Raw genomic sequence first — 12,138 nt, 5'->3', positions numbered from 1 at the left:
GGACAGACGGAAGGATGGACAAAGCGACAACTATATGCTCGCCCTTCGGGGAGCATAAAAATTTGTAGTCAATCGATAAAAACAGTTCAACGTTAAAATGTTAGCCAACAACCATTTTTATCATTTGAACCACTAAATGTTTTGAGAAAGTCCCTAAAGTATACCCGAAGTCAGATTCGGATTCGGCATCGGATTAATTCGCAAATGTCTATAACCCCTTTACCGAAACACATTTTCAACAGATAAATAGTCTTCTTTTGGTATCTGTTTGAGACACTGATAAATGGCGCTGCCGAGGGAACTTCTGGATATTTTTTCCAGAACATATTTTCTTACACCTTGGAAATAAAAAAGTCACAGGGATCAGGTCAGGTAAATAAGGCGGATGGTTCACAACTTCCAACTTTTCAAAAGCCAACAGAAACTTAAACAAGAGCTGTCTGATGACAGCGCGCTCGACTATGCGAAGACTTGATTGAAGAATGGGGTCAAAATATTTCCACAGATATTCAGACAAAAGAAATAAATAGATTAGACAAACAATGTTCCTGTATTTCTTTGATTTCGATAAGTCTTGCACTAAATGGCAATGTATGAACCAATTTTAAAGTCCAAAAAGGGCCATAATTCAGTCAAAACAGTTATGCACTCTTGCCTACAGATGGAAATCATAATGATAAACAAGTGTTCAAAGTTTAAAAGCCATATGTCAAATAATTTTGACAAAACGTGGACTTGTATGAAAACAGACCAAAAAGGGCCATAATTCAGCCAAAATAGATGACAGAGTTATGTACTCTTTCCTACAGATAGAGACTATTATACTAAACAAGTGCTAAAATTTCAAAGCCATATGTCAAACACTTTACAAACAATATGAACTGGTACGGAAAATTTAACCAAGATTTATAAGTCAAAAGGGGCCATAATTCAGCCAAAATCCTTGATGGAGTTATGTACTCTTGCCTATAACTGGCCATGGTGATGATAAACAGGTGTTGAAAGTTTCAAAGCTTTATCTCAAAAGACTTTGTCAAAATATGAACTGGTACGAAATATTAACCCAGATTTCTAAGTAAAAAAGGGCCATAATTCAGCCAAAATCCTTGATGGAGTTATGTGCTCTTGCCTATAACTGGACATGGTGATGATAAACAAGTGTTGAAAGTTTCAAAGCTTTATCTCAAAAGACTTTGTCAAAATACGAACTGGTACGAAAAACTTAACCAAGTCTAAGTCGAAAGGGACCATAATTCAGCCAAAATCCTTGATGGAGTTATGTGCTCTTGCCTATAACTGGCCATGGTGATGGTAAACAAGTGTTGAAAGTTTCAAAGCTTTATCTTAGAAGACTTTGTCAAGATATGAACTGGTACGAAAAACTTAACCATGATTTCTAAGTCAAAAGGGGCCATAATTCAGCCAAAATCCTTGATGGAGTTATGTGCTCTTGCCTATAACTGGCCATGGTGATGGTAAACAAGTGTTCAAAGTTTCAAAGCTTTATCTCAAAAGACTTTGTCAAAATGTGGACTGGTACAAAAAACTTCACCAAAGTGTGACGCCGACACCGACGCCGACGCCGACGCCATGGTGAGTAGGATAGCTGTACTTATTCTTCGAATAGTCGAGCTAAAAACATCGCACTTGTGAGAGGAGGCGTTATCGTGTTTAATATGGACTCCAGACCATCCTTTGCTTGGACGTTTCTCTTGTAAAACGTTTTCAGTTTCTTCAGTACAGATTCTTGTAGAATTGTCCAGTGACTGTATGACCAGATGGACAAAGAACTTAATGACTGGCCCGCTAGAATTGACGAATATTGCGAATAACATCTTTTTCCAACTTATGGTTCTCTTGGCAATACAGAGGCGTTTTTCATCTTTTCTCTTCCGTTGCTTATTATCATCCCTTTTATGTGGCGCAAACATGTGCGCCCAGGTCTCGTCACCTGCTAGCAAGTTAGAAATAACTCGACTATCACAGCCTTTGTATGTTTTCAAAAGTTCCCGGACAAATTTACGGCTTAGTTTCTTTTGCTCCTCAGTGAGCAACTGAGTTACCCACCTAGTGCAAACCTTTCTCAGGTCCAAACGCTTTTTCAGAATTGTTTGCACACTGCCTTCTAATATGCAAGTACAACTGGCTATAACTTTCACCGACAACAGCGCCGCTTCTTGTTTGACCACAGCTTTTACAGCTATCAAAGAGATTTAATCATCTTCGACAGATAATTTCACAGCTTTAAAAGCTTTAATCCCCCTAAAACTGTACGCATTGAAATGACCTGGGATCCATATATACCTTAAAATTCATTAAATATTTATGTTAAGCCTAATGCGGCATTTAATATAGCTACAAATTACAGTCTTTTCGTCCATTTTACAATATGAAAGGTACATTGGTCAGTGTATGTGACTGCATTATTTCAATTTAAAATAACTCGGTTATTTCTAAAGCAATTGACCCAAAATAAACGGATATCGTTAGCTATTGGATACATCTTTCAAGTGCAATAAGCGTTTTAAAAATGTAGGAGATAAAACTACGGAAGCCCATTAGTGACATTACTTTTTGCAGGACCCTCGTAAAACCTAAAGAATCAATGGCCATAATTCTGCTGAAAGTAACCGAATTGGAAAAAAGCAGACGGTATGCACAACTAGGCTTTGCAACAATCATTTTTATGATCTTAGGTGTAAATCCGCCTGGAGGTGTCAGAAGAGTTGCGCGGACAAACTTTGCGACAGAATGCCAGAGAGAAATTAATTAATATTTCTCTCCTATTTCATGCGGAAAATCTTTTAGATAATCTAAACATGCATAGTCTGAATGGTGCCATATCAATTATGCATGAAAAAGTGGAAAATAATACTTAACTGTAATTACTTCGACCTCTGGCCTACTGACCTTGAAACTGATATAAGTCATCTTTTCTGGTTCAATCTGCCTAGGAAGTTTGATGTTCCTGAGCTGAAGCGTTCTTGAGTTACTCATAGAAAACCAATTTTAGATAATATAAAGGTCACTGCCAAATTGACCTTTGACATGCCGAAGTCAAATTCTACGGGTGTCCTTTTCTAGTAATGATCAACCTGCCTAGGAAGTTTGACGTTTCTTCGCTCAAACCTTTCCAGTTTCGACCGGAAATCAAATTTCAGCTTGTCACTGTGGCTTTGAGCTTCAAACTAAAAAAAGCTCTATGTCGATAGACCTCATCTGCCGGTCACGACCAAACGGCTTATGCTAAGGCAGATTGAGGTTCCCGACATGAAACTTTCTTGAGCTATTGATCGGAAATCAACTTTTAACTCAAGGTCACTGCCACCTTGACCTACCGGCTTCAAAATCAAAACATGTCATCTAACGGTCACCTGCTAGGAAGATTTAGGGGAGGCTGCGTTTTTGGCGTTTTTGGTACGCGGCATTCCCTGTTTTTTTTTTTTTTTTTTTTTTTTTTTTTTTGTCTTTGTTTTTTAGGATCCTGAGATGAGGCATTCTTAATCGATCTCAAACCAATTTCCAGCTCTTGCACACTGCAACTCAAAAGGGTTTATCTGCAAGTCTTGATCTGCCCACCAAATCTGGTCATCCTGAGTTGAAGCATTCTTCAGTTATCGATTGGATACTAAGGGGCTAGATCAACAGTCCAATTTCTATATGCTGCCATAACATCTTCTTTTAAGAACAAGGAAATTCCTTGAACAAACGGGATAAAGGTTTAGCCCTTGATGAAACATTATCTGCCTATTAAAACTCTTAAATGCAATTGGGTGTTGGTCACCACGAAAGCTGCTCTTTCTTAACTGAATAATTGACCGAAAACCATTTCTGCACTTAGTAATAATGGCTCAAGCTATTCAAAATGAATCAAAAATATTGATCTCTATGAAAGCTACATAACTACCAGGCCTGGACTGTTTACCTAATTCCTAACTGAAGTAATTGTGAGAAACCTATTTTTTTCTATTTTTAGTAACAATTATCTTGACATTGACCCCAGTGACCAGAACATAAACAGTACCCAAGTCTCTAAGAAAGCTAGATATGTACTAAGCTTGGTAATAATATCCCATAACAAAAATAGACCTCAGAACGTCATTTGCAAAGAAATACCCTTTGTAGCACATGCAAACAAAGCTTAACTGGTACTGATCACTTCTAAAAAGGCTCAGTTCAGTGAAAATGCAAATATTGTAGATTAAGTGCTAAGCAATGTTTTCTAAATGTTATAATTAACATAAGCAAATCAATACATTTTTTAAATCATTACCTGCTTCGTATTCCAAACACATGTCACATCTACTCGACTCATTTTTTCTTGCCCATCTTTTAGTATTTGTATCAGCGAGAAGTTGCTGAAAACAAAAATAACATTTAAAAGGATGGTAAGATGGTAAGATAAGATGCTCTTAATAACAAAATATTACAAGTTTGGATACTAATATTTAACATTTGAAGGATTTACACTAACACTGTGGATTAAACAAATATCTTTGAAGAGAGGATTTATGTTCTTTGGGCGTACAAAATCCAGTTTGGATTTGTGAATAATTTGGATTTATTAATGATTAGATTTAAATTTTACCAGGAAAGAATTAGGACTATTCTTGCATATTATATAGGATTTTACGGCTTTTTGGCATTTTTAAGGTATTTGTATTGATACCTTTATGAAAATTCGTTTTTAATTGTTAATAGTTGCTGGTTTGTTTTGCTATTACTGTTAATATTTTATGTTACAAGAAATTGTTACCCTTAGACATAAAATAATTTTGGGGATCGCCCGGGATCAACTTTTGATTGCTATGCTTTTAAATTCATATCTAGAGACTTTTAAGCTAAATTTTACAGATTATTTCTTATAGAAAAAATTCATCATTTTCATAGTTGGTTAAGTACCCATACCAGCAGTTATTATCATGCCGTTTGATTTTGATAAGTTTGTAGCAGAGCTATTCCAGAAGATGTTCCAGTTAGCTAAGAAATCTGATTTACTTCTGCTTGCCAAACATCGTAACATTTTTGAAGTAAAGTCTTCTAATGTGAAATAAGAGATTAACAATACTATTGTTCGGTACTACATGGATGAAGACATTTGTTTTATTCATCTGCTGAACCATTCATTGTAGATACTCAGTGATGTAAAACTAAGAGAAATGCTAGTTGGAAGTTGGAATTTCAAGAAAGAGAAAGGGAAAAAGAATTACAGTTAGAAGAGAAAAAGTTAAAAATAGAGAAAAAAGGAGATATATATATAACGAATGGTATTTGAATTAAAATTGAACAAGAGCTGTCACTAACAGTCACAAATGCCCCCGCAGCACCTTGACCTTTGACCTGGTGACCCCAAAGTCAGAAAGGGTGGTGTACTCAATAAGTACTATCAGCATGTGAAGCTTGAAGGTCCTGAATGAAGTGGTTTGCATGTAAAGTGCCTTCATGCAAAAAGTTAACGTTGGCCCCTGTGACCTTGACCTTCGACCTGGTGACCCGAAAGTCAGTAGGGTTGGTGTTCTCACAAAGTACTATCAGCACGTGAAGTCTGAAGGTCCTGGGTGCAGTGGTTCGCGAGTAAAGTGCCTTCATGCAAAAAGTTAACGTTGGCCCCTGTGACCTTGACCTTTGACATGGTAACCCCAGTCAGTAGGGGTGGGGTACTCAATAAGTACTATCAACATGTGAAGTTTGAAGGTCCTGGGTTCAGTGGTTCGCGAGTAAATTGCCTTCATGCAAAAAGTTAACTTTGGCCCCTGTGACCTTGACCTTTGACCTGGTGATCCAAAAGTCAGTAGAGGTGGTGCACTCAATAAGTACTATCAGCATGTGAAGTTTGAAGGTCCTGGGTGCAGTGGTTCGCGAGTAAAATGCTTTCATGCAAAAAGTTAACGTTGGCCCCTGTGACCTTGACCTTCGATCTGGTGACCCTAATGTCAGTAGGGGTGGTGTACTCAATAAGTACTATAAGCATATGAAGTTTGAAGGTCCTGGGTGCAGTGGTTCGCGAGTAAAATGCCTTCATGCAAAAAATTAACGTTGGCCCCTGTGACCTTGACCTTCGACCTGATGACCCCAAAGTCAGTAGGATTAGTGTACTCAATAAGTACTATCAGCACGTGAAGTCTGAAGGTCCTGGGTGCAGTGGTTCGTGAGTAAAGTGCCTTTATGCATAAAGTTAACGTTGGCCCCTGTGACCTTGACCTTCGACCTGGTGACCCGAAAGTCAGTAGAAGTAGTGTACTCAATAAGTACTATCAGCATGTGAAGTTTGAAGGTCCTGGATGCAGTGGTTCGCGAGTAAAATGCCTTCATGCAAAAAGTTAACGTTGGCCCCTGTGACCTTGACCTTCGATCTGGTGACCCCAAAGTCAGTAGGAGTAGTGTACTCAATAAGTACTATCAGCATGTGAAGTTTAAAGGTCCTGGTGCAGTGGTTCGCGAGTAAACTGCCTTCATGCAAAAAGTTAACGTTGACCCCTGTGACCTTGACCTTTGACCTGGTGACCCCAAAGTCAGTAGGGTTAGTGTACTCAATAAGTACTATCAGCACGTGAAGTTTGAAGGTCCTGGGTGCAGTGGTTCGCGAGTTAAGTGCCTTCATGCAAAAAGTTAACGTTGGCCCCTGTAACCTTGACCTTTGACCTGGTGACCCGAAAGTCAGTAGGAGTAGTGTACTCAATAAGTACTATCAGCATGTGAAGTTTGAAGGTCCTGGGTGCAGTGGTTCGCGAGTAAAGTGCCTTCATTTAAAAAGTTAACGTTGGCCCCTGTGACCTTGACCTTTGACCTGGTAACCCTAGTCAGTAGAGGTGGTGTACTCAATAAGTACTATCAGAATGTGAAGTTTGAAGGCCCAGGGTGCAGTGGTTCGCGAGTAAAGTGCCTTCATGCAAAAAGTTAACGTTGGCCCCTGTGGCCTTGACCTTTGACCTGGTGATCCCAATGTCAGTAGAATTAGTGTACTCAATAAGTACTATCAGCATGTGAAGTCTGAAGGTCCTGTGTGCAGTGGTTCGTGAGTAAAATGCATTCATGCAAAAAGTTAACGTTGGCCCCTGTGACCTTGACCTTCAATCTGGTGACCCCATTTTCAGTAGGAGTAGTGTACTCAATAAGTACTATCAGCATGTGAAGTTTGAAGGTCCTGGGTGCAGTCGTTCGCGAGTAAAATGCCTACATGCAAAAAGTTAACGTTGGCCCCTGTGACCTTGACCTTCGATCTGGTGACCTCAAAGTCAGAAGGAGTGTACTTAATTAGTACTATCAGCATGTGAAGTTTGAAGGTTCTGGGTGCAGTGGTTCGCGAGTAAACTGCCTTCATGCAAAAAGTTAACGTTGGCCCCTGTGACCTTGACCTTTGACCTGGTAACCCCAAAGTCAGTAGGGGTAATTTACTCAATAAGTACTATCAGTATGTGAAGTTTGAAGGTCCTGGATGCAGTGGTTCGCGAGTAAAGTGCCTTCATGCAAAAAGTTAACGTTGCAACTAACGAACGAACGAACTAACGGACGGACAGTTGAAAACTAATACGCCTCCCTTCGGGGGCATAAAAAAGATGGAACAGGTAAGTAGAAGAAGACAACCTTCTCCAAGTTTTTCTCACTTTGATGTCATCAAACATTTTACATTATATCCAGATTTTCAAAAAAAAGAAATTGATAAGTATTTCATGCATTTTGAAGAAATAGCAGAAAATCTTAAATGGCCCAAGGAAAAAAAATGGAGTCTTCTTTTAAAAAGTGTTTTAACCGGCAAAGCTCGTGAAATTTATACACAGCTGTCAGTAGAACAAAGCTCAAAATATTATGCTGTCAAAGATTTAACTTTGAAATGTTATGAGCTTGTTCATGAGGGTTACAGAGTCTGTTATTATTTTGCTTGGTTGCATTCTATGCTTCCAAAGGATCTTCTTACAGAATTTATTACAGGCAAAGATTTCGAAATTGTAGAAGGGATTCTGACGAGACCCATGTTGAATTTGCACGAGCTAAAGAGCAGTTATTTGACAGGTGGTGTACATCAAAAAAAGATAGGTACTAATTATGATAAACTGTGGCAGCTTTTGTTAATTGAAGAATTTAAACGTTATATTGGACCGACGTAAAAACTTTCTTAGATGAAAAAAAGGTTTAAAATTTAAAAGATGATGCGACATTGGCGGATGATTATGCTTTAACTCATAATGATTCCTTCAAAAACCATACTTTATTGAACAAGAAACCCTGATTTTCACAAATAGTTTAGGATAAAAGCTGATCTAAACACAAAACTTAACCAAGAAATCTGATTTTCTAAGTCTAAAAGGGGCCATAATTCTTGCAAAAAGCAGGATGGAGTTATGTTTCTTGCTGTACGAGTCAGCTTTAGATGTTGAACAAGTGTTGCAAGTTTCAAAGCAATAGCTTTGATAGTTTAGGAGAAAAACTGAGCTAAACATAAAACTTAACCAGGCAACGCCGACGCCGGCGCAGACGCCGACCAAGCGATGACAATAACTTTTTTCAAAAAATCAGATGAGCTAAAATCAGTGCTGAAAAAAAATCTCATAGGATTCGAACCAACATTGCAAAATTACGAATCAATTGTGTTTACCACTATACCAACCCACCATTAGCATATGCTTTGCAATACTATATATATATAATAAACAGTGTCAAACTTTATCGATCGATCCTCTGTAAATAAAGGTTACAGATATCACACTTTGTTAAAACGTTATAAATAAAATACACACATAACAAGAACATGAAAGACTAGCTGTTCGGTACTGTATCGTACGTTCTTTGATATATAAACATCTGTGAATAACTTACACTTCTATAATTATGAAACCTAAAGTAATATAACAAAGTACTGAGTATCGGGAATTACAACAAAGAAAGATACATTTATACCTTACAAACTATTTTTATTCTAGTTATTTTTTTACGTGTATAAATGTTGAAATGATAAATGTCTGATTTTCTAAACATGGATAAGTAGCAGTACCGTTCAACTAGAAGGTTGTCCCTCACTGATTCTATGTAAGAGGTAATAATGCTGTCTGCGAGACTCAACATCGTTTTCTCATAGCTCCAGTGTGTCTCAGAGTGTCTGATGTACCATGATAACAGGAAATGGGATGGCATTTGTCAGGTTTTTTTCCCCTTTTATAAATCCCTTGCAGCGGTAAAACGTCGATAACTTTTTCGTGGTATTTACCTTCATTGCCGCTTAGCCCTCCTTTATGTCATAGACTTCTGACCATATTTAATCCAGTTTGAGCCCAGTTTAAAATTAACTCAGATGGAATGTTCTATTCTATCAAGGAAAGCAAAGGGACCACGAATTTCAACAGAACCATCAGTCTGCTTTATAAGATATTATGATCTTTAATTGCACCAAGCGCCACACATAAAACTATGTAAGTGTAAACTAACACCACCAGCATCCCGCAACTGCCTAAAGTAGACCTTTAGTATCTTTATTTTTCAAGAAAAGACTGTATAATAGAATTTTGGGACAAATAAAAAAAAAATGACAAACTCGTTTCTCATTCATGATTTCAGTTCACCCACACTTGAATAGTATTATCGTTAAAAATACAATGGAAATATATAAATTATGTAATTAATTTAATACAATACGCGGATATACCCCGCGTTTTTAATTCGTTTTTAGCTCATCTGATTTTTTGGGGGAAAATGGTAAGTTATTGTCATCACTTGATCTGCGTCGGCGTTGCCTGGTTAAGTTTTATGTTTAGGTCAGCTTTTCTTCTAAACTATCAAAGCTATTGATTTAAAACTTGCAACACTTGTTTACCATCAAAAGCCGACACTGTTCAGTAAGAAACATAAGTCCATCCTGCTTTTTGCAAGAATTATGGGCCCTTTTGGACTTAGAAAATATCAGATTTCTTGGTTAAGTTATGCGTTTAGGTCAACTTTTCTCCTTAACGGTCAAGGCTATTGCTTTAAAACTTGGAGCAGTTATTCGCCATTAAAAGCTGACTCTGCACAGCAAGTACCATAACTTCTACATTGCGTTTTGCAAGAATTATGGCCCCTTTCAGTTTTAAACTTTGAAAATCATTGGTAGAACAATATTTCTACTGTACAGAGACAAAAGAAAATCAGATGAGAGTCTGCACCCGCAAGGCGGTGCTCTTGTTTAAGCTCCACGTCAAAATCAGTGCAGTAAATAATCTGTTACATCAGCAGATAATGATGTTCAGTTATTACAACAGATAAATTAATGATTCTTAAAACACGCTATTTTACGTAACTTAGGAATTAAGTAATGTTTTCGCTAGCTAAATTTCTGAAATTCCAAATTCGCTAACTATTCAACAGGCGAGGAAATATCCATCTATACAGCATACATAAAATTTCATATGTAAAATGTATTCTAACCTTAAGTTCAGTTACCAATGTTTTGGATGTAATGTCCTTATTTGTTATACATTTCACAGAAAGCTCAACTAAACGATCTGTCACAGGTGGATCCGCTACTAAATCCTTCCACATTTTCTGAAAGATGAAGGAAATAAACATCTTTAATTAATTTTCTCTGAACAATAGATACTACTAACGTTTCCCATAAGTAGCAGATATACAAACTCACATACTAAACTTGACTTCGACATTTTTTGTACTCATCCTTACAAAGTATGAGTCTTCTACTCAACATAGGCTATCATCTTACAAAGTTTGGCGAATCTTCACTCACATATCAGAAACAGTTTTAACTTTTGAGGTTACTGTGACCTTGAACATTGACCTACTAACCACAAAGTATGTGGGCCAATAATGTCTATGATGCTACCCTCCCTAGACTTTTTATCATTAGGTACCAACTTGTTTGGCAGGGCCAACTTTTTCAAAATATAAAATGTTCCCATAAAAAATCTCTTTTTAACTATATATGATATCACTGTTTCCATAGCAACCGTTCGGTTTAAGAAAAGGAAAACCAAATAGACGATAATCAGTCATATCTTGGTAGTCGACGACGACAGATAAATCTGTAGAACATATCTAAGTTGTAAGCTATTTTTAGATGAACTGCTCTACACGCCATGCAGCTAAAAATATACTGAACAGCAAAAGAAACTATCAAGATGTATATCTGGTATATTTTGAAATAAAAAAAAATATTTTTCAAATTTGAATTGTTTCTTCATACCAAAATTACACTTGAAGATCTTCACGTGATAAATTCTTAAAAATCAATCAACCGTGAAGTCAGTAGTCCCACAATAGCCGTTTGAAAGGCTATATCTTATGCGCGTCAGTTGCATTGTAACATCCCAACTGGGCGCTCGAGCTAAATTTGATTCAGTCGCGCGGTGCAACCAACAATATCTTTTAAATTTTATGCTGTTTTTCGAATTAGTCAATTATCAATATTTCCAATGACGATAAAATTTCACAAAGAAAATTGTTAATTACAGGCGCACCTGAATTTCGTGCAAAACGGCTATTGTGGGACTACTGACTTCACGGTTGATTGATTTTTAAAACTTTTACACGTGAAGTTCTTCAAGTGTAATGTGATATGAAAAACATAAGTGATTTATAAATTAAAGTTTTTTTAATAAAATATATCCCAGTTATAAAACTGGATAGTTTCTTTTGCTGTTCAGTATACATAAATATCTATTTGTTTAGTTAAAAATGGCCACCGTTTCACTGAATGCTTGCATTGATTTTCTTAATCTAAATCCTGGTAATATTCCTATAATCTGTCGTGTCACTTTAGCTTTCAGACGTCTACATTCACAACATTTTTTTTTCAACTTTATGGATTTCCTCATATGCTAAAATAATCCAAAATTTTGTGCTTTAAGCTGACAAAGTTGATTGGAACCACAAAGTTTGTTTTGCTCATAAAAATATTTTTTTCCTATTTTATTATCACAGCAGCGTTGTTTGTGCCGTGTGGCGGCCGTAAAATGTCTCCCCGTACATTCAATCAGGGCTGTTATATTTCGATCTTCTCAGATCGTTCAGCACGACTTTTATGTCGTGTTATTGGTACTGTTTAGTTTCTCAGCATGAACATTTCGGCCTGAGTGGTTCCAATACTCCTGCTTTCATAGCTTTGGGTATTGTTTAATCACCCCTTGGATATGGTGCCTGCTTTTTAATTTTGTC

General features: G+C 37.1%; 1 protein-coding gene across 1 annotated transcript in view; it reads right to left on the bottom strand.

Moving 5' to 3' along the window:
• Positions 1-874: 874 nt before the first annotated feature.
• LOC123534596 (uncharacterized) overlaps positions 875-12,138 on the bottom strand; it is a 59,957-nt gene continuing 48,693 nt past the window's right edge. Inside the window, exons 6-7 of the mRNA XM_053534349.1 lie at positions 10,396-10,512; positions 875-4,358 (exon numbers count right to left, since the gene is read on the bottom strand). Of these exons, the coding sequence (XP_053390324.1) occupies positions 4,236-4,358; positions 10,396-10,512 (240 nt within the window). The 3' untranslated portion in view covers positions 875-4,235. The remainder of the gene's footprint in view (positions 4,359-10,395; positions 10,513-12,138) is intronic.

This window comes from Mercenaria mercenaria, unplaced genomic scaffold, assembly GCF_021730395.1.
Source record: "Mercenaria mercenaria strain notata unplaced genomic scaffold, MADL_Memer_1 contig_3605, whole genome shotgun sequence".
NCBI classification, from domain to species: Eukaryota; Metazoa; Mollusca; class Bivalvia; order Venerida; family Veneridae; genus Mercenaria; species Mercenaria mercenaria.
Note: the sequence above shows the minus strand (reverse complement) of the source record. Positions and strands in the feature narration are given on the sequence as shown.